We start from the raw sequence: 21,875 nt of genomic DNA on the forward strand, positions 1-21,875 counted from the left end.
TAAAAGTCTCTTTGACTAATACTAACAAAAATGGCTGTTCTAAAAATGCATTTTCATTGGTAACCTTTTACAATGTGGAAATTAGTAACTTTGTGTTAGTTTTTTCCTCACCTTTCTGTCTGAAGTGCAAATACACAAAATAACAAAACTGGTGGATTGTTATGAGATGGCACAACAGTATGAGGGGTGAGAGAAGCTTATTATTTATTCATTATACTTTATCCATGAGGATTCTAGATATACTAGTTAGTCAACATATATGTCTACATAGGTGATGAACAATAATGATATGATGAATGGGAGTGTTTCTAAGAATTACAGCAATGAAGGAACAATAAGGTCTTTCCATTTGTTCAGTCTGTTTTTATGGTGCTGATTGATGAATGATTAGACAAATGCATTTCAAAAGAAAAAAATGTCAGCAATGTATTACATTTTGAATAAATGAGTTTTTCTTAACATGTTCATATAAATGAAATGGAAGGTAACACATATTGGTTAAAAACATTTGCTATGCCTAATATTTAGAACTACTTATAAAAAGTAAATATGATGCATGAAAGTATACTTTATGTATATGAAAGTAGTACATGTTGTACCATTTGGTGTTCTTTTTCATTGTGATTTTGATTTATTTTGAACTGTAGCATCCAGGATGTTTATTTCAATTAGCTGACTACTACAACAGAACAATTTATTAAATGCAAGAAAACAAACAAACACACAAATAAATAAACAAAAATGAACTCGAAAAATTGTACAATTCTTGAGGAATAGCATAGCATAGCGCTGCACAAACGCGGGGCTAGTTGTCTTTCCTCACAAAAGATTCATAACGCTCCGAAGCTTCATGAATATACTAGGCCTATATAATAACTATATAAGTGAATAACTATATAAGTTGTTATTTTGTATTTTTGGCGCACCATAAATATTCTCGTCGCTTTATAATTTTAATATTGAATCACTGTACTCACATGAACTGATTTAAATATGTTTTTAGTACATTAATGGATCTTGAGAGAGGAAATGTCATTGCTGGCTATGCAGGCCTCACGGAGCCATCGGATTTCAACAAAAATATCTTAATTTGCATTCCGAAGATTAACGAAGGTCTTACGGGTGTAGAACGACATGAGGGTGAGTAATAAATGACATTGTTTTCATTTTTGGGTGAACTAACCCTTTAAGTTTCATTTCATCCTCCTGGCCGATTGGTGGCGCTGTTAAAAGTACCTCAAGCGCAAACCACCATAATCCTTCCCAAGACAAAGATGTCTGAGTCGTTTCCTTTGTTGTGATATAGTGAAAATACGAATCGTACAGTTCTTATTTTATATCCCCGCTTTTAAAATAAGAAATCAAGCAGTTATCTTCTATCAGTATTTATCAGACGTAAAAATGAGTGGCGGAGTGTATGGCGGAGGTAAGTGCGATTTTGGAGGGAGAATCAAATGAATGAATGCGCCACGTTTATGAGCTCGCTAGCCATCAAACTAGCATGATATGATTATTTCTGCTCTTATTTTGTGAAAATGAAACCGGAGCCCTCGTTTCAGGTTTTTATGCTTAATAGAATGCAGAATACAGCTGAATATTGCTAAACTAATGCGCAGTTAATAAAAATAAAATTTGCAGGACGAGTTATGTATTATAACGGACTCGCATGTATATTTTTTGACTACAGTATTGTCATATTGTTTAATGAATACTAAACGTATTTTCCTCTTAGTTGTATCCTCATCTGTTTCTCTTTGGACATTTTTCTCCCTATATAGATGAAGTTGGAGCTCTTGTCTTTGACATGGGCTCATACTCGGTGAGAGCTGGATATGCAGGAGAGGATTGTCCCAAGGTGTGAACAGTAAGATGAATCCATATATTAGTGGTAAAGCTGAAAAACATATGTTTTGAGCAAAAATGTAATTGTTTTGTGGTTTTTAGGCTGATTTTCCTACTGTGATCGGTGTGACTCTGGACCGGGAGGATGGCAGTACACCGATGGAGACAGATGGAGAGAAGGGAAAGCAGAGCGGCACCACCTACTACATTGACACTAACCAGCTCAGGGTCCCTAGAGAAAACATGGAGGTTATGTCACCTCTCAAAAATGGGATGAGTAAGTTGATGCAAACGAGTTTGAATCTGCCTTTTTCTGAGCTTATTCTTCTCCCTTTTCTCATAACATATAAGCTCGGAGAGGTATTTATGTGAAATAAAAATGAAGGAAATATACGAAAAGTGAAAATAAAGTGCCTAATAGGTATTTTATAGTTGGAATATAGTGATCATTGAGTATGCCTTTAGGGACAGTTACAAATAATGTCCTAATAAGGACACATCATTTTATGATTTTAATAAATCTGAATAAGTTATTGCATGCTGTTTAATGTACCACAATACAATGAAGTGCAAATAGTTCCAACAGCATTTATTAACAAATAGCATATAACAAATATTTACATTTATTGCAAAGAAAATACTGCTATTTTCACTTAGAGCAAATAGTCTCTCTCTCTATATGTATGTGTGTGTGTGTGTAGATACACTGCCCTCCAAAAGTTTGGAAACACCCCTGGCAAAGTGTGGTTTTGGATGATAACAGCATAAATTCTTAACATTTTTTGGTGCAAATACATTAAAGTAACTTGACACATTGAAGACCAGCAATAATAATTTTCATTTTGATTACATAATAATGGTAATATAAACATGTCAAAGTCAGACATGCCCCTTTGCCAGCTGTGATGCCTGGCTACTGGTTTAAACTTGGCCCAGGTTTGGGTCAGCACACCTTAATAGCTTCAACAATTGATTGCCAATGAAGTTTAGAATACAATGAACCAATTAGAACCCAGTTTAGGTCAGATAGCTGCTAATTTTGATGAATCTAAAATTTAAGTTTTTTTCTATGTATAAACTGTTTATGTAATAAAATATGTTTTCGTAGTTTGTGTTGTCTATCAGTGCAAAATTATCACAAATTAAAAAGGATTCATGCCAATATTGTCCAAAACCCCAATTTTATAGAGAGTTTCCAAACTTTTGGAGGCAGTGTATATTATATGTATATGTACATGTATGTGTATGGATGTATACAGTAACTAATTTTTCTGTTTTCCTCTCTGAAGTTGAGGACTGGGACAGTTTCCAAGCCATTTTAGATCACACCTACAAAATGCACTTCAAATCAGAGCCCAGTCTGCATCCAGTCCTGATGTCAGAGGCCTCGGTATGTTGTTTTTATGGCACAAATCTAACCTGCAGATCACATCATACATGTGCCATCTGCTAGGATGCTTCACTCAACTTCCTGTGATCTTATTTTCTTCATCTTGCAGTGGAACACACGAGCGAAGAGAGAGAAGCTGACTGAGCTAATGTTTGAGCATTACAACATTCCAGCTTTCTTCTTGTGTAAATCGGCTGTCCTGTCAGCGTATCCTATATTTTAATTGTCTAGCTGAAGATCCAGATCTCTGTAGAAGAAAATGTCATGTCTTTAGAATTGCTTGAACAGTATCAGAGGAATGACAGTTGTTGATTTTAAATTTCATATTTGGGCAGGGTATCCATCTTAAAAGCCAATCAGGAACATGAAATGTTGAATCCTTTACTGAGCATTGCAGGTTTGCCAATGGACGATCCACAGGTTTAGTGTTAGATAGTGGATCAACGCACACAACAGCTATTCCAGTGCATGATGGTTATGTTCTACAACAAGGTAATTTGAATCATTTAGACTTTTTAAGCATATTTTACTGGACTGACCTGTTTTTAATGTTAATATGCCACAGTTTAATTCACGCATTTCATTAATATGTTTTTTACACCAGGAAATGTTTTTGAATTTCTGTCAAATATTAAACTGATCAATTTTATGTTTATTGTAATGTTGCATGAAGTTTAATTGTATACAGTTATGGTAACACTTCAGTATGGGGAACAATTAACACTTTACTAATAACTAGTTGCGTATTTGCTTGCATATTGGCTGTTTATAAAGCACATATTAATGCCATATTCTGCACGACCATACTCTACATCCCTTATTCCTACCCAGTACTATTACTATTAATAAGCAGTAAATTAGGAGTTATTGAGGGAAAAGTCATAGTTAATAGTGAATATATTCCCCATACTCAAGTGTTACTACAATATATTTATGGCATTGATTTTCTTTTATTTTCTAGTTTTTATTTATGATCATGAATATAGCCTTTGATGCTTTTTTTTAAAGCCACAAGGTCATTCAAAATGTATTTATGTATGTATGTATGTTTTTCAGTCGTTAACATTTCTATAATGTGTGTTTTATGATCTTCCAGGCATTGTAAAGTCTCCTCTTGCTGGTGACTTCATGAGTATGCAATGTAGAGAGCTGTTTCAAGAGTTGAGTGTTGAAATAGTACCTCCGTATATGATTGCATCAAAGGTGAGGCCTGCTGACGTTTATTCTTTTCAGTCATATTACCATCTCTGTTTGGAGGTTGCAATTCTCATGATATTTTTGAGGTGGTGGTGTGTAGGTAAAATTAATTGAATTTTTCATTTAAAGGATTCAGTTCGTGAAGGAGCCCCCGCCAGTTGGAAGAAGAAAGAGAAACTACCTCAAGTTACCCGTTCATGGCATAACTATATGTGTAATGTAAGTGATCAGAACTGAATCATAGTGAAATTTGCTTAATATACTGAAGCACATTTTTTAGGTGTATTAAATGTTGCTACCTGTCATTTCAGACCGTCATACAGGATTTTCAGGCCTCTGTGCTACAGGTGTCCGATTCACCCTATGATGAACAGTAAGTTCAATTATTTTTCATACACTACCACTCAAAATTTTGGTCAGTGAGATTTTTTTATTTTTATTTGTAAAGAAATTAATATTCTATACAGCAAGGATGCATTAAATAATTACATTTGAATTGATTAAACGTTACAGTAGTCATTTAAAATGTGACCAAAATTATTTCAAATAAACGCTAAAATTAACTTTGTATTCATCAAAGAATCCTGAAAGAAATTGATCACAGTTCACACAAAAATATGAAACAGTACAACTCTTTTCAACATTTATAATAAGATAAGTTTCATGAGCACCAAATCAGCATATTACAATAATTTCTGAAGGATCATGTGACTCTGAAGACTGGAGTAATGATGCTGAAAATTAGATTTACCATCACAGGAATAAATTACATTTTAAAATATATTTAAATGGAAAACAATTTATTTTAGATTGTAATTTTATTTCACAATATTACTGTTTTTATTGTATTTTTGATCAAGTAAATGCAGCCTTAGTGAGCATAAGGGGCTCCTTTCAAAAACATAAAATCATACAGACACATTTTTTAACGGAAGTGTTTATAAAATGTACAAGTTTATATGTCATAATTCACTTTTTTGATTTTGAGTTTTTGGATGGGTTAAAGGTGCCCTTGCTCTTTTGAAACATGTTTTCAAAAGATGTAATATAAGTCTTAGGTGTCCCCTGAATGTGTCTGTGAAGTTTCAGCTCAAAATACCCCATAGATTTTTTTTTTTATTAATTTTTTTAAATGCCTATTTTGGGGCATCATTATAAATGCGCCAATTTATGCAGTGCGGCCCCTTTAAATCATGCGCTCTCCACCCACGGAGCTCGTGCTTGCCTTAAACAGATATAAACAAAGTTCACACAGCTAATATAACCCTCAAAATGGATCTTTACAAAGTGTTCGTCATGCAGCATGTCTAATCACGTAAGTAGAGTATTCATTTGGATGTTTACTTTTGATTCTGAATGAATTTGAGGCTGTGTTCCGTGGCTAACGGCTAATGCTACACTGTTGGAGAGATTTATAGAGAATGAAGTTGTGTTTATGAATTATACAGACTGCAAGTGTTTAAAAAATTAAAATAACGACGGCTCTTGTCTCCGTGAATACAGTAAGAAACGATGGTAACTTTAACCACATTTAACAGTACATTAGCAACATGCTAACGAAACATTTAGAAAGACAATTTACAAATATCACTAAAAATATCATGATATAATGGATCATGTCAGTTATTATTGCTCCATCTGCCAATTTTCACTATTGTTCTTGCTTGCTTACCTAGTCTGTTGATTCAGCTGTGCACAGATCCAGACGTTAATACTGGCTGCCCTTGTCTAATGCCTTTCATAATGTTGGGAACATGGGCTGGCATATGCAAATATTGGGGGAGTACACCCCAACTGTTACGTAACAGTCGGTGTTATGTTGAGATTCGCCTGTTCTTTCTTTTAAACAAATGAGATTTATATAAGAAGGAGGAAACAATGGAGTTTGAGACTCACTGTATGTCATTTCCATGTACTGAACTCTTGTTATTCAACTATGCTGAGGTAAATTCAATTTTTGAATCTAGGGCACCTTTAAATGCTTATCTTAATGAAAAAGAAAAATCACATTGTTTCAATCTGCCCTTTACAGAGTAGCTGCCCAGATGCCCACTGTCCACTATGAACTGCCTAATGGGTACAACTGTGATTTTGGAGCGGAAAGACTTAAGATCCCTGAGGGTCTGTTCGATCCTTCAAATGCTAAGGCAAGCAATATCCTCTTTACACTGTCCAAGTTTCATTCTAAAATTGCTAGTATTAAATTTTATTATTCTTCTCTATTATTCTATTCTAATTTTCACAGGGTCTATCAGGGAACACCATGCTGGGAGTCGGCCATGTTGTGACCACAAGCGTTGGCATGTGTGACATAGACATTCGACCAGTAAGATTTCAAACCCATTTCTTTACGTACATGTCCTGTGTCTATGCTGCCAATGCAAATGACGTTATGCTGCCCTTGTTTTTTTTTTTTTTTTTGACAGGGTCTGTATGGCAGTGTGGTAGTTACAGGAGGAAACACTCTCATCCAAGGCTTTACAGACAGACTTAACCGAGAACTCTCACAGAAGACTCCACCAGTAAGTGGCACTTTATTTTGCTTTATAGACCTTAGTCAGTGTAGCGCCATATTTAATTTTTGTTAGGAATAAATAAAACAAGGCAGTGAGGGATAGAATACAGTGTGTTCAATGCATTGTAGGGCTGTCAAACGATTAATCGCATACAAAATAAAAGTTTGAGTTTGCATAATATTAGGGATGCTCACATTGACCGTTTAACCGTTAACCGAAAGTAAGAATTTTAACCGATTAATATTATCAGTTAAACGTTTTTTTTTTTTTTTTTTTTTTTGCTGCATGGTTAAAGAAAAATATGCTATATATACATATATGCTTATTTGTTAACTCGCGGGGCGTTTCACATGTGCCAGACATATTTCACTAAGCAACAAGCAAAATGAAGCGAGCGAAAAGAAGTACTGACCATTTCGATAGGCAGGGGGGTCAAGACGACCCCGCACTTTTGAAAAGACAGAAATCGACCCCCGCACTTTTGATAAGGGCTGCTTCAATCAGTCACAATATATCATCTTTTAGCTTAGGATATTTTCTTTCAAATGAGACCATTTTCACGTTTCTGTGAGCTTTCGTTCATAAATAATCAACTGTTTTGTCGCAGATGTGAAGAAGAGGAAATGCGCTCTCGAACAGAGAAACACGCGATCTCCAAGCAATCGATCACAGCGTGCTAACGTTTTAGGACAGGTCAATGGTATATAAATCGTGGCCGAACGTTAGCGTTTGTCAATCAAGCAAAACCGTCCATTCAGAAACCAAGAAATTTGACACTTTAAGGTAAGAGGCTGGTCTCTCAGATTGACGCGCGAGCTGGCTTGACTGAAGTTTTCGTGAGGATTTGTAGTTTATGGACACCGTACACCGTCCGTGGTCATAACAAATAACAATCCTTGAGGTAGGCCTGCTATTTTTATTTGACGGAAAAAAATTCTAAAATACCGGTTGTTCAAAGCTTCAATCGATTCACCGTGTTTTTGTTTTGTCATCTTAATTTGTTAAACATTTAAGTGAAAAATATTTAGTGTAGGCCTATTTATTTTATGCCTTTTTATTTGAATTATTTTTTTCTGTTATCAGAAACGCTGCAGGTGCGTGACAATTTGATAATGTGAATCCAGGTTCTGTTGTTTATCTGTTCTATGCTGCTGTTTGCATGTTAAAATAAACCCGTGGAAGACACAGACACTCGTCAAATGTATTTTTTTATTAAATGTCATATATATGTCATATTATCATCATATACGCTATACAATATTATAATCTTATCAGTTACTGGTTAATAATCGGATAACGAGCGTCGGTTGTCGGTCGAGAAATTTAACCGAAATGAGCATCCCTACATAATATGTGTGATTAATGTGTGTAAATAATATGTATATATAAATACACACAAATTAATGTATATATTTAAGAGAAATATGTTATTTATGTACAAAAAATGTGTGATATATATATATATATATATATATATATATATATATATATATATATTATAAATGATATAAATATACATATACTTGAAAATATTTCTCAAATATATACATGGATGTGTTTGTATTTATAATTACACACAGTACACCCACATATATTAGGCAAACTCAAACTTTTATTTTGTATGCGATTAATCGTGATTATTCGTAACATCCTAGCAGGATGGTAATTATGTTAGCATCATGTTAATCAAGAGTGCCGGTTTTGCCACTGCAAGCACCATTCACATTTTCTTCAGGAAATGTACATTCTAGTTCGTTTTACAGCCCTATTGTACTGTTGTTTAACAACATACCGATTGTTCAGCTGACGAAACATCTTTCCGCAAACATACAAAATGAAAATAGTTTTAAAAGTTAGGACCTTTTATAGTGGAAGTTGGGACCTTTTTATAGGACCTATAAGTGTGTGCTTTTGTAAAGACTTTAAATCTGTCCCTCACAGCCTCGGTTTCATCTGTTAAATTCAATATGGCATCTAACCTGACTAAGATCTATTAGAATGTCATTGGGTTTTCAGTGCTTTTTTTGTATGATAACATGAATTGTTGTTTTGTCCTCTCTGCAGAGTATGCGTTTGAAATTGATAGCCAATAACACAACTGTTGAGCGCAGATTTAGCGCCTGGATTGGGGGCTCCATTCTCGCATCCCTGGTGAGTAGTGTTCACTAGGGCTGTCACAATATCAGATTTTAACTACATGAGTGTTTTGGCCAAAATAATTCTTCTCGATGTTATTGTGTTATACATGTAGATAGATTTTGGAAAAAAACAAAAACCTGAAATTCTTCAACTGATGGTATATTCTCTCTTTTTGGACTAATAAATCACACTCAAAATATCAAGGTAGGGAGGCAGAGAGAGAATTTGTAACAATTACTGTACAAAAGAACTTGCTGTTAATCGACACTTCCAGGCAAAACATCCTGCAACATGGCTGCTTTTGGTAGGGGAACTGTGAAATTGGGAGTAAAATAAATGATTATATTCTTAAATTAAATTAAATTAAATTAAATTAAATTAAAGGCAGTTGGATTTAACAGTGATCCTTACAACTTGGCAAAGAACTAGTGGTCCGTGGACATTGACATATCAGGAATCAGCTTTCTTGACATTCATATGTACCCGATTTCGACATCGGGGAAATGCATAAAGCAAAGCCTGTGAAAGCTTTATCTGCTGGACAACACTATAAATACAGTATAGGTAGATCTAAATCTGGATGATCACTTATATCATTATTTTTAGTGTTGTCAAAAATTCTGACTTCAGTACCAAGTCAGTACTGAAATTTTAAAAATGTGACTACCAGAATTTCCCTCTAGCATTTTGAGTGATTCTTAAACACCTCTGATTGGCCAATGTGTTCATGATCTCAACAGATATGTCTGTGATTGGCAGGATATTTGAAAGTGGGAGCGTTTGAAAGAAGGTGTCTATCAGTGGATCTGTCTATCAGTGGATATATTAGGGATCCTCCCATGTGTATCTGTGTGAGCGCTCTGTGAAGAGCACCAAAGATGTCTATTTACAACATGTTTTTGAAGTGTTGATCATCGTAGTCAATCACAGACATATCTGTTGAGCACGTGAACACAATGACCAATCAGGAGTTTAAGAATCACCTCAACAGCGCTTGAAATGCTGGTATCATCACATTTTAAAAATTTCAGTACTGACCTGGTTCTTTTGACAGCACTAATAATCATATCGCCCAGCCCTAAAACTTGTTAAAGCACAAAGGCATTATAGACAATACAGACTTAACATTATGACTTTCTGTAAAGCTGCTTGTAAATGATGTGTATTGTGAATTTAAACATATAACTTTGACTTGACACGTGGTCATACTTCAAGATGAGATTTGTTGGTGAAATTAAAGAGACGAGGAGACCAATGGATATTCTGGTTGTTTCGATATATTTTGTAAAAACTACTTAAATTATCTGGATAACTGTCAGCTAGACAGAGTTCCGCAGTGTAAACTGAATGTATTTAAGAACTCTTTTTACTCCTATTTACATAAACTTGATTTGTAAGGAAAACTGGGTTTGTCTAACATTATCTAACCACCCCCCTTTGTATAACACACACATCATCATAATGGATGTTTTTTTTTTTAAATAAATGCTGACAAAACTTTCATTACGCAGAATATAAGATGGTGGGATGGTGGGTTCTTTTTCAAATAAGCAGGGGAGTAAAAGTTTCCATATATGCAGAAACCCAGATCCTAAACAATTTCTTGGAAGATCTGCTCAGTGTCTACATTTTTCCATTTTTTTACTTTTTATTTTTTTTTTTTTAGTTAAAAAATATTGTCTCATCTTCGACTGTCATCTCCTCTGACATGATTTTGTGCAACAGTACATGTACTACACATGACATTGTTGTCGTCTTTTTTCCGTTTTATGACATGTCGACCAGCTTTTACACCACTTACTGGCACTGGATTATATTATTGTGTCTAGTATTACTATATATATCAGCAAAATCACAATATAATAATTATTACTTATTTATTTTTTACCTTTAGGGAACTTTCCAACAAATGTGGATTTCAAAACAGGAGTATGAGGAAGGTGGGAAACAGTGTGTTGACAGGAAGTGCCCTTAACCAGTTCCTTCAACACCTGGTTGCCTTCTGAAGGAGATGTAAGAAAAATAAAAAATATACCACCCAGTAGAAAAAGCCTTCTTAGTGGACTCAGGAACTAACAAGGACACTTACTGTTATTTTTAGTGCAAACAAACCATATTTTAAACAGTTTAATGTGGTTGCACTCTTTTCTACTCCTCCACACAATATTTTCATATCCAGTTTGGCAACAAACTTTTCTGACCACCTGATTAATTTTGAATAACAGTGACAAAGGTATGTGTTTTGGTACACGGGAATTATGACCCCTTAATTGTATCAGTGCTTAAGACATTTGAAAGTTGTTTTTTTGTTTTGTTTTGTTCATTTACATCACTCTACCATTTCCTAGAAAATGCACCACAGGAAACCAAATGTTTATTATGCTTTTAACAATTGATCAGCTCTTTTGGGAATAAACTTGTTTTTGTTAAACTGGTCTAAATTGAGCTCATCTTGTATGAATGGGTAAGACCATCAGTACAGTGATTGTGTACTTTTGTTCTAATATTTAGTACATTTTACAGTGGTGATCAGAATTATTGGCACCCTTGGTAAATATGATCAAAGATGACTATAAAAACAAATCTGTATTGTTTATCCTTTTGATCTTTTAATTAATAAAATTAGCAAAAATCTAACCTTTCATTGAAGGAAAAGAATTGAAAGTGGGGGGGGAAATCACATTATGAAATAAATGTTTTTCTCCAAAACATGTTGGCCACAATTATTGGCACCCCTAGAATATTTGAGTAAAATATTTCTGAAGTATATTCCCATTCATATTTACATTTTTTAGCACACCAGGGTGATCATGAATATGAAATTGTCCAGCCATGACTTCCTGTTCCACAGGAGTACAAACATGAGGAAACACAAAGGCCAAATTCCCTTAATCATTCATCACAATGAGTAAAACCAAAGAATATAGTTCTGATGTGCAGCAAAAGATTGTTGGGCTTCACAAAATAGAAAGTGGCTGTAAGAAAATAGCTAAAGCTTTGAAAATCCCCATTTCCACTATGAGGGCAATAATTAAGAAGTTACAATCAACTAAACATGTTACAAATCTGCCTGGAAGAGGATGTGTGTCTAAATCATCCTAATGTGAAGTGAGGAGGAAAGTTTGAGTGGACAGAGACTCTCCAAGGATTACAGCTGGAGAATTGCAGAGATTATTTGAGTCTTGAGTCTCAGAAAGCCTAAAAAGAATTATCAAACAGCACCTACATCCCCACAAGATGTTCGGAAGGGTTTCAAGAAAAATCCTCTGCTCTCATTCAGAAACAATCTCCAGCATATTCAGTTGTCAGACAAGACTGGAACTTCAAACGGGACCGGCTTCTATGGTCAGATGAAACTAAAAAAAGAGCTTTTTGGCAGCAAACCCACCAGATGGGTTTGGTGCACACATGGATAAAAAGTACCCCATGCCCACGGTTAAATATACTGCTGGATCTTTAATGTTGTGGGCCTGTTTTTCTGCTGGAGGTCCTGGACATCTTGTTCAGATACATGGTATCATGGAATCTATCAAATACCAACAGATAAAAATCAAAACCTGACCGCTTCTGCTAGAAGTCATATAATGGGCCATGTTTGGAGCTTCCATCAGGACAATGATCCAAAACAAACATCAAAACCAACACAAAAATGTGTCACAGCACAAAATGAAGCTTCTTCCATGGTCCCCTGACCTGAACCAAAAAAAGGAAATGAGTGGAGTGAACTGAAGAGAAGAAGCACCAACATGGAGCTGGGAATCTGAAGGATCTGGAGAGATTCTGTATGAAGGAATGGTCTCTGATCTTGTCAGGTGTTCTCCAAACTCATCAGGCATTATAGGTGAAGACTCAGAGCTGTTTTCTTGGCAAAAGGAGGTTGCAAAAAGTATTGAATAAAAGGGTGCCAATAATTTTGGCCAACGTGTTTTGGAGATAAACATTTCATAATGTGATTTTCCCCCCACTTTCAATTCTTTTCCTTCAATGAAAGATTAGATTTTTGCTAATTTTATGAATTAAAGATCAAAAGGATAAACAATGCAGATTTATTTTTAGTCATCTTTGATGATATTAACCAAGGGTGCCAATAATTCTGACCACCACTGTAACTGGTCTATTCAGACTTGCATATTGAGGACAGCCTATAATGTGTCCGTTGAACATAAGAAAAGGAAGATTTTCAATCCTAATAATTTGCATATTTAGCAAGACAAATGAAAGAAGGTACACAGTCTCAGTTACAAGTTTGAATTTATTATTTGACTGTACAACATATTCTGAAACTCCAAAACTTATGGAGAAATGAAAAAAAGTATTGTGTTGAAAAGACATTAAATGCGAAGTCTTTTCAATGGTCTCATGCATGTGCAGTCTTTTTTGGAAACATCGCTGCAAGCTTTTTTTGGTTTCTCTTTTCTTTTTTTTCTTTCCGCATTTTACTCCTCAGGTATTTTTCAAGGCTCAACCTAAAATTCAGAACAGCAAAGTTAAACATTTATGTGCATCAAAGAAATGTAATGTACATAATGTAATAACATGTTAGAGAGGCAAAGAGTTTATTAAGAAATAGAACTTGGAAAACTAACAATAAATCAGCTATTTGAATAAATCACATGTAAATAACTTTTACAGAGCCCCATGGGGGACATTGTTCACACACAAAGAATAGAAAATATTTCTTAGGGGAACTCAAAAGCTTTGAAATATAATTTTTCCTTCTCATTTCATATTTTTCATCACAATGTCCCCTTAGTGGCTCCACACTATTTCCATCCGATTAAAATGACAAGTTAAAATCGGAAAAGTTAATGTATTGTTACTCTGATGGGGTAACATTTTTCTGTAGACAATGTAGAAAATTTGAGACATACCTTGTGTAAGGGGCGACATGTGATGGTTCAAAGAATCGTGTCCTTTTGTATCTTGAATTAAGGTGCCAGGGGATTGGGTGTTCCCTGAAGCGGTACCTGATGAACAAACATGTTCATAATAAGTTACGTTACACAAAATAGATATGCATAAGAGAACAATCTGCAAAATATTTATTTGATTTGCTTACCAGAAGGTTTTGCCAAAGACATTTCTTCGCCATTCGCCCGGTCTAGCTTTCTCTCGTCCCGTCTGCAGTAAGCGCAGAGCATCCTCACGTTCTTTGACAATAGTGTCAAGACGCATCATTGACCTTTCAACCTATTAAAAGAATTCAGAATGGATATAGGTTCATCCATGTACACCTGATGAATTAAACAAACATAGAACAGGCACAAATTTACTCTGTTCTTATACTTCAGGACTAAGAGCTGCTCTTGGCTGTCATTTCCTTAAATAATGAATCATGAGACCAGGAATATAACCGATACAACCTTGCAGGTTGTGCAAATATGTCCTTTCAGAACAGTGGTGGAAGAATTGAAAAAATCCAATGTAGACTCAAGAATAGATTTACTTATGAAAAGTGCCACAGAATTATGTATGATACCTTTCAAAAGTTTGGGGTTGGTAAGATTTTGTTTTGTTCTGTTTGTGAAATGCTCACCCAGGCTGCATTTATTTGATTAAAAAAAAAACAGTAACATTCTGAAATATATTTAATAATTAAAATAACTTTTCTATTTTAATATATTTAAAAAAAAAAATAATTTATTACAGTGATGTCAAAGCTGAATTTTCATCAGTCTTCAGTGTCACATGATCCTTCAGAAATCATTCTAATATGCTTCAATTTTTGTGGAAACCATGAGGCATCTTTACTGTCACTTTTGAGTAATTATTTGCGGAATAAAAGCAAAATCTTAACAGTAGCGTTACTAGCGTACATACCATGGGAAGAGCTGCATCATCACTGTACCATGGTACTGTCCCAGTATTAATTTTTTTTAAGGTTATTCCATTTTATCAACAGAAAGAAACAGAGCAATTTTAATCAAATTTGAACACATTGCATACCTTTTTGATGCGCTCTGGACTGGGCATCTGAACACGCTGCCGTTTTGCCTCCTGTTCTAAAGTGAGTAACATGTTCTTTTCCTTCAAGAGGACATACCTTAAAAATTCAACCAGAAATGTGGGTTAATATTGGTTGTAATTTTTTTTAAATGTCTTCAAACGGTAAAGATGACTCAATTACCAAAGTTTGTGCAAGTCTTCATTACTTTTCCCCCTAAGCTGTTTGGCAGTCCATGGAGCACCTATGAGGTTACAAAAACAGTCATGAGACAATATTATCAACACAATGTGTTATCAAGTGATGGTGGTAGATTACTCTATTTCAAAACTCTTTCTGAAGGATCATGTGACTCTGAAGACTGGAGTAATGATGCTTACAATTCAGCTTTGCATCACAGAAATAAATTATATTTTAAAGTATATTAAAATAGAAAACCATAATTTTAAATTGTAATAATATTTCACAATATTATTGTTTTTTTCTGTATTTATTATGATATAAATGCAGCCTTAATGAGTATAAGAGACTTCGTTCAAAAACATTAAAAATAGTAATGTTTCCAAACTTTTGACTGGTGTGTGTGTGTATTTATTATATATATATATATATATATATATATGGTAACACTTTACAATAAACAATAAGGTCTCATTCATTAACATTAATGTATTAACTAACATTAACAACAAGCAATACATTTTTTGCAGTATTAATTAATCTTTGTTAATATTAGTTAATAAAATTAAGTCGTTCACTGTTCTAGTTAACAGTGCTTTAATGTTAACAAATACAACTTTTGATTTTAATAATGTATGAGTAAATGCTACTGAAGAATTATTCATTCTTAATTCATGTTAACTAAAGTAGTTAACTAATGTTAGCCTAACTAATGAAACCTTATTGTAAAGTGTGATACCATATATGTATATAAAATCTTATTTAGATAGAATGTTGTACTGAATATGTATTGTAAGGATGCCCCAAAATGCTGCCTAGGTAAGAACTCAACTTGCCAGGTTTGAGACATAACCTAAAGCTTATAGTAATTGAACAATAATCGTGATTAATAGTGTTGGTACCTGATTTAACTGTTAGTTCACCCCAGTTCTCTGGCAGGTCAAAAAACTCTTCCAATCCTTTTCTGACACAAGAAGTGTGGAGTGCTCTGTTATTCATGGAACTTCTGAACCACCACGAGTCATACATTTGCCTAAATTCCGGGAAATATGAAAAGAATTAAAATGTATTGGTGATATATTAAAACATGCTCCCTTCTTTCTGAATATCATGATGCATTGACATTTAAGCCCGACATATAATCAGCGAGAAAAGCATACCTTCGTTGACACGAATGAAATTTGGACAGCGCTTGGGTCGCATACTGAGGCGTTGTGTGTGAAGACACTGTAACAAAACGCTGAAATTGTCTGCAGACAGCAGCAGTCAGGCGGCTCGTTACGGCCGCAGCCATTTTGACATTGTCAAACGAAATAATGAACGGAAACGTGCAGCGCCACCTGCCGGACAGTATATATTAATCACCACAAATTATCCACATTAAAAGTTCACATTTTTTGTTGCAAAATGTTCAACACCACAGCACACAACAATGCGAATGGACAATATAATGTACAATTATTAAAAATGATTTAAAATAAAATCAAAATTAGTCATGTTTTTGCGTGTAACTTACTTTTTAAATCATATAGAGTAATTCAACAAACTGAAGGGTATTACTCAACTATAATATACCATGCATTCGGATTCAAATCTTACCAAATAGTCTTATTTTTCAGCAGCATTATTTTCTTTCTTTTTTTAAAATATTGTATTTTTAAGGTCCATCTTTTGATACGAACCTTTAATTTGCCCGGAGCATCAATGGTGAACACGGCTTCACTCTGCGTCAGCCAATCAGTGAAGCGCGTGTTGACGCACTCCCTCAACAGTCATGGTGGGCATGAGCGTACTGCGGACGGCGGCTTCCTTTGCAGCCAGATTAAACCCACTGAAACGAACATGTCGATCTTCGAATCTGCTCTCCAGGACTGTTGCACGTTCAGAACAAGGTAAAGAATGGTTATTTTGACTAAACACAACGATATGACCGATTAAGGTGATTATAACTAGCAGTGACCTTGCTTAGCATGTCAAGTGTACAAGCTGGCCTCAACAACAATCCCCACTGTAACCTTCCTATAGATATATAAATTCAACAGCTGTATGTAATACATCATGGGCGTTTTTACATAGACATATATTTAACAGTTTTTGACTAAGTATTTCTTAAGCTTCTTATGTGTGTTGATATGCAAGCAATCACTTTACTAAGTTAGACAAGCACAATATTTTGGCCCTCATTGTGTGTGTAACACTTCCACTTTATATTGTAAAATCTTGAGTTTATAATTTGGGTTTGCAGCGGTAATTGTATATTCTGTATCGCTCTTGCTTCACTTCAGTATTATAATTGACTTCCTGTTGAATAAAAGTTGTTTTGCATGCATTAAAGCTATTACAGTGATCCTTTTTATTATCATTGTTAGTAATATTTTTTTGCCTATTCCTTTACAGTTGTCGTCCGTCATGGGAGCCATGGGAAAAGGATGTTTGTCATCAAGCCCACTGACTTCTATGATAGAAGATTTCTTTACCTGCTGGTAAAGCCTGTCATAAGTACTTTACTTCAGTTGCATATTCTTGCTGCTTGTTCTTATTCAAATAACATTTTCCAATTTTTCTCTCCTCTCTTGCTTCATTACTCCAGAGAAATTACATTCTTCTCACTGGCATCCCTGTGGCAGTGCTTGTGACCTTTGTTAATGTTTTTGTAGGTAAGTTTCTAATGTACCTGACAGTTTTCCCTTCCTATTATTGCTGTACCTGCCATAATAACTTGATTAATGTCTGCAATTCATTAAACAGGAGAATCTGAGTTAGCAGAGATACCTGAAGATTATGAACCAGAGCACTGGGAGTACTACAAGGTATTCTGATATTTAAGTACACTGTATGCCACAAATACACTGCCCAGAAAAACTGCCCATTGCTAATTGAATAAAAAATGTATATTGTGTTGCTGCTATCATAATGATGTTTTTTTCTTTTATTTGTTGTCTTTATTTATTATAACTTAGCATCCCATCACCCGTTGGATTGCTCGTACCTTTTATGACAGCCCAGTCAAGGACTATGAGAAAATGATGGCACTTATCCAAATTGAGACTGAGAAGGCTGAAATGAGGTAAGTTGTCTTCACACGATTCAGCTAATTTAAGCTAAATTAGACATTATAACAATAGACAATATACATGCATGGTATGTTAATGTAAGATGTCTTATGTAATATTTCCTGCTGTTTTTTTTGTTTTGTTTTTTTTCCTTTTGTTTGGTCTTGTGTATTTTTGTAACTCCGTTTTTGCCATGAAGATAGCCTCAAATGCTGACATGGCATTAAAAAGTCACATTGCTATTATACATGCATGTGAACTGTTTATTTACATATAAGCATTTGCATTTAGGAATTAGGTTATTTATATAAATATTTAATATTTGGTTATGCTTTACTATAAGGTTTCATTTATTAACATTAGTTAACTCCAAAAGTCAGCATGAACTAACAATGACAAAGTACTTTTAAAGCATTTTGTAATCTTAATGTTAATTTCAACATTTACACATACATTATTTAAATCAAAAGTTTTATCTGCTAATATTATTTCATGGCTGGGGCACAGGTTGATTATTTGATATTATTTTAAAGAAAATCTAATGTAAAGGATTAGTTCTCTGTAAAATGAAAATTCCCCCATGATTTACTCACTCTCGAGCCATCCTAGGTCCTAGGTGTATATGACGGAGTTATATTAATCCCCTGATGCTCCCAAGCTTTATAATATAACTAGCTTCCATTAGACCGCCTTCCGCATTCAACTTACAAAGAAAGTGTAACGCCTCTCGCAGTTCAACTCGTACGCTACGTCCTATGCCTTCTGTGTTCGACTTATGTAACAAGTGTAACTGACGTGACGTCAGTTACACTTTTTTCGTAAGTTTAATATGGAAGGCAGTCTGGCGGAGGCTAGTTATTTTACTTTATAACGTGTTAAATATGGATATTTTTTTACACACATGCATCGCTTGGCTTCAGAAGGCCTTTATTAACCCCCGGAGCCATGTGGAGTACGTTTATGATGGATGGATGGATGCACATTCTTGAGCTTCATACTCATTGGTCCCGTTCACTGCCATTATAAAGCTTGAGAGCATCAGGGTGATTATAAATATAACTCTGATTGTATTCATCTGAAAGAAGAAAGTCATATAAACCTAGGATGGCTTGAGGGTGAGTAAATCATGGGGTAATTAAATCCTTTAATTAAAATGCAAAAAAAAAATGTATATTAATATATATATATATATATATATATATATATATATATATATATATATATATATATATATATTATTTATATATATTAATATATATAAAAAATATTATTTCATTTTCAACCTCAATAACTTAATCAGAATCTTGGATCTGGAATCACAAACTGAATCAGTTAATTTATTATGTCACTTGCAGTTTCTGATAATAAAAAAAGTATTCATAGTCACATCAGAAATACCAAAGGAAAATATTAGTCAAATAATTTGTACAGAGTGGGGCCACTGTGAGAACCACTGTTTTAAGCATTTTATTGTCAAACGAGTGTTTCATTTCTTGTTCCATGGTATAATATACATATGACTGAGTAGGAAGTAGGAGGAAACAGTTGGAAATTTACGAGATTAACTAGATTTATTGAATATGTATAACCTTAAATATTTCTGAAGCAATTTTTCATAAAATTTGTTTGTTTTCAGGTTTAAATTAGATTTTAAAGAAGAATTCCAATGGGCCTATTTACACCTGGTCATTCATGCGTTTTACTTCCTATCCACTTTGTTACAGAACTGTTCCATTTACGCTTGGCAACTTAACTGTGTATCCGCAAAACTAATATAAATCTAATTTTCAATTCCCACGCTATATGCAAATTCAGCGGAGTTCACGTCAATGAAAGCAAGATATGAGCTTTATTTTATTTTTCCACTAATTTCAAGATCAAAGACTGCAATTGGTGAGAGAGCAGCATCAGCATTGGTAAGATAATTTAGTGTCAACATACAGACAACTGTATGTTGAGCTTCAGGATGTGACGCTGAAGAGATACCCAGCTACTCTTCTGCAGCAGGCCATATCTGTGGCGATACGTGTTACAGTAGCGCGGTCATGTCATATATCATATCCTCTCGCATATTTATATTTTACCATTATGTGAGGAATAAAATTTACATATGTGACTTCACCAACCAAATGCATTTTGTCCTGTTTCCTCTGGAATGTGAAAAAATGCCCTTTTTCGGAGGGCATTTACCCCTGGTCTTTTCACGATTGGATAGCTATGGTTGAAATTTATAGCGTTAACTATTTACAGCGGAACAAGCTGTCAGTCAGTAACTTGTGTGTGAGTGATGCGTAGTGGTCACACTAATGCTGTGTCAGAGCTGCGTGCTGTCAGTGACTTGCGCAGTTTAATTCTCTCTTTAATATTATTTATAACTCTTAACTTAATAAATCTAGCTGTGTTACTATGAGGAATGATTACCTCAAATTTAACTCTGTATGCAGGTGGGAGGTACTTTATCTGAATGAAATACATACACCTCTCTCGCTTTTGCTCACCTGCTAGCAATTCCCTCCATAGGTTGCCAACCCCTGGTCTAGAGGTTTAGATGATATAGTTCTGTACTTCTTAAACCGTCTCTATCATGATAGAAAAATTCTGCTCACTTAGGTGATCCACACAAGAGGTTCATTTTGAGGTGTGAGGTGCCTCCAAGTAAATCACATTGTCATTAATAAACCATGTACTAGAAGATTAGAAGATGGAAAAAGAGAAAAATGTCTATAGGGGGAAAAAATAATGAAGGAATTATAAAACCTTAGGGTATCATTTAATATCAGTACCACAACAACAAAGGCACTTTGAAATGGTTTTACTGCTCACAGAAATGTATCTTGTTTTTATGTAGCCTAATTGATGATCTCTAATGTATTATTCACTATTTTTCTTGTAGACATAAACAACTTGAAGTCCGCCGACACATGAGAGAAAAAGGAGATGGACCCTGGTTCCAAATTCAGACACTTGATAAGAATCTCATTGACCACAGTCCCAAATCATCCCCTGATAACTAAGAGTGGTCATGCATACCTGTCCAAAATATTCAGGCATTATACAATGTATAATGTGTAGTTATTAATAAAAAATATTTTCTTTTTTTCCCTTTTCTTTGCCTCTGGCACCAATAAACGAATGATTATAAATAAGTTACTGCTCTTGTGTATTCTTTTAAGTGTTATGTCAAGGATTTACCCCAAAATTGAAATTCTGTCATCATTTACTCTAGGACTGTCAAACGATTAATCACGATTAATTGCATACAAAATAAAAGTTTGAGTTTGCCTAATATATGTGGGTGTACTGTGTGTAATTATTATGTATATATAAATACAAACACATCCATGTATATATTTGAGAAATATGTACAAGTATATGTATTTATTTATATTTTTATATTATATATAAATACATTTTTTGTACATAACATATTTCTCTTAAATATATACATTAATTTGTGTGTATTTATATATACATATTATTTACACACATTACTCACACATATATTATGCAAACTCAGACTTTTATTTTGAATGCGATTAATCGTTTGACAGCCCTAATATACTCATTTCAGACTGTTCAGTATGCATTTATGTTTATGGAAGCTTGAAATCTGT

The 21,875-nt window shown here is 34.3% G+C and overlaps 3 protein-coding genes across 4 annotated transcripts; 2 read left to right on the forward strand and 1 right to left on the reverse strand.

The window, feature by feature from the left end:
• Positions 1-1,282: 1,282 nt before the first annotated feature.
• On the forward strand, positions 1,283-13,170 carry actl6a (actin-like 6A). 2 transcript variants are annotated; one of them, XM_067373987.1, is made up of 14 exons: positions 1,283-1,426; positions 1,779-1,855; positions 1,945-2,119; positions 3,132-3,232; positions 3,342-3,439; positions 3,630-3,724; positions 4,329-4,435; positions 4,559-4,648; positions 4,741-4,802; positions 6,462-6,576; positions 6,675-6,755; positions 6,856-6,951; positions 9,010-9,096; positions 10,979-13,170. In XM_067373987.1, exons 1-14 carry the CDS (start codon positions 1,402-1,404, stop codon positions 11,057-11,059), a joined length of 1,290 nt encoding a protein of 429 aa, XP_067230088.1. In that variant the 5' UTR covers positions 1,283-1,401; the 3' UTR covers positions 11,060-13,170. The 2 variants fall into 2 exon arrangements, with proteins under 2 accessions (XP_067230088.1, XP_067230089.1); XM_067373988.1 differs by having other exon boundaries at positions 1,385-1,426; positions 1,779-1,864.
• A 148-nt stretch (positions 13,171-13,318) lies between these two features.
• mrpl47 (mitochondrial ribosomal protein L47) lies at positions 13,319-16,541 on the reverse strand. Its single transcript, XM_067373989.1, has 7 exons — positions 16,369-16,541; positions 16,111-16,241; positions 15,212-15,272; positions 15,031-15,127; positions 14,144-14,274; positions 13,956-14,051; positions 13,319-13,550 (listed from the first exon to the last, which is right to left on the reverse strand). The coding sequence occupies exons 1-7, from the start codon at positions 16,500-16,502 to the stop codon at positions 13,442-13,444; spliced, it is 759 nt and encodes a 252-aa protein (XP_067230090.1). The 5' UTR covers positions 16,503-16,541; the 3' UTR covers positions 13,319-13,441.
• Positions 16,542-16,941: 400 nt separating this feature from the next.
• On the forward strand, positions 16,942-21,407 carry ndufb5 (NADH:ubiquinone oxidoreductase subunit B5). Its single transcript, XM_067373807.1, has 6 exons — positions 16,942-17,100; positions 17,606-17,691; positions 17,799-17,865; positions 17,957-18,018; positions 18,169-18,275; positions 21,155-21,407. The coding sequence occupies exons 1-6, from the start codon at positions 16,983-16,985 to the stop codon at positions 21,273-21,275; spliced, it is 561 nt and encodes a 186-aa protein (XP_067229908.1). The 5' UTR covers positions 16,942-16,982; the 3' UTR covers positions 21,276-21,407.
• The last annotated feature ends 468 nt before the right edge of the window (positions 21,408-21,875 follow it).

The sequence above is a fragment of the Chanodichthys erythropterus genome, chromosome 21 (genome assembly GCF_024489055.1).
Source record: "Chanodichthys erythropterus isolate Z2021 chromosome 21, ASM2448905v1, whole genome shotgun sequence".
Lineage (NCBI taxonomy): Eukaryota > Metazoa > Chordata > Actinopteri > Cypriniformes > Xenocyprididae > Chanodichthys > Chanodichthys erythropterus.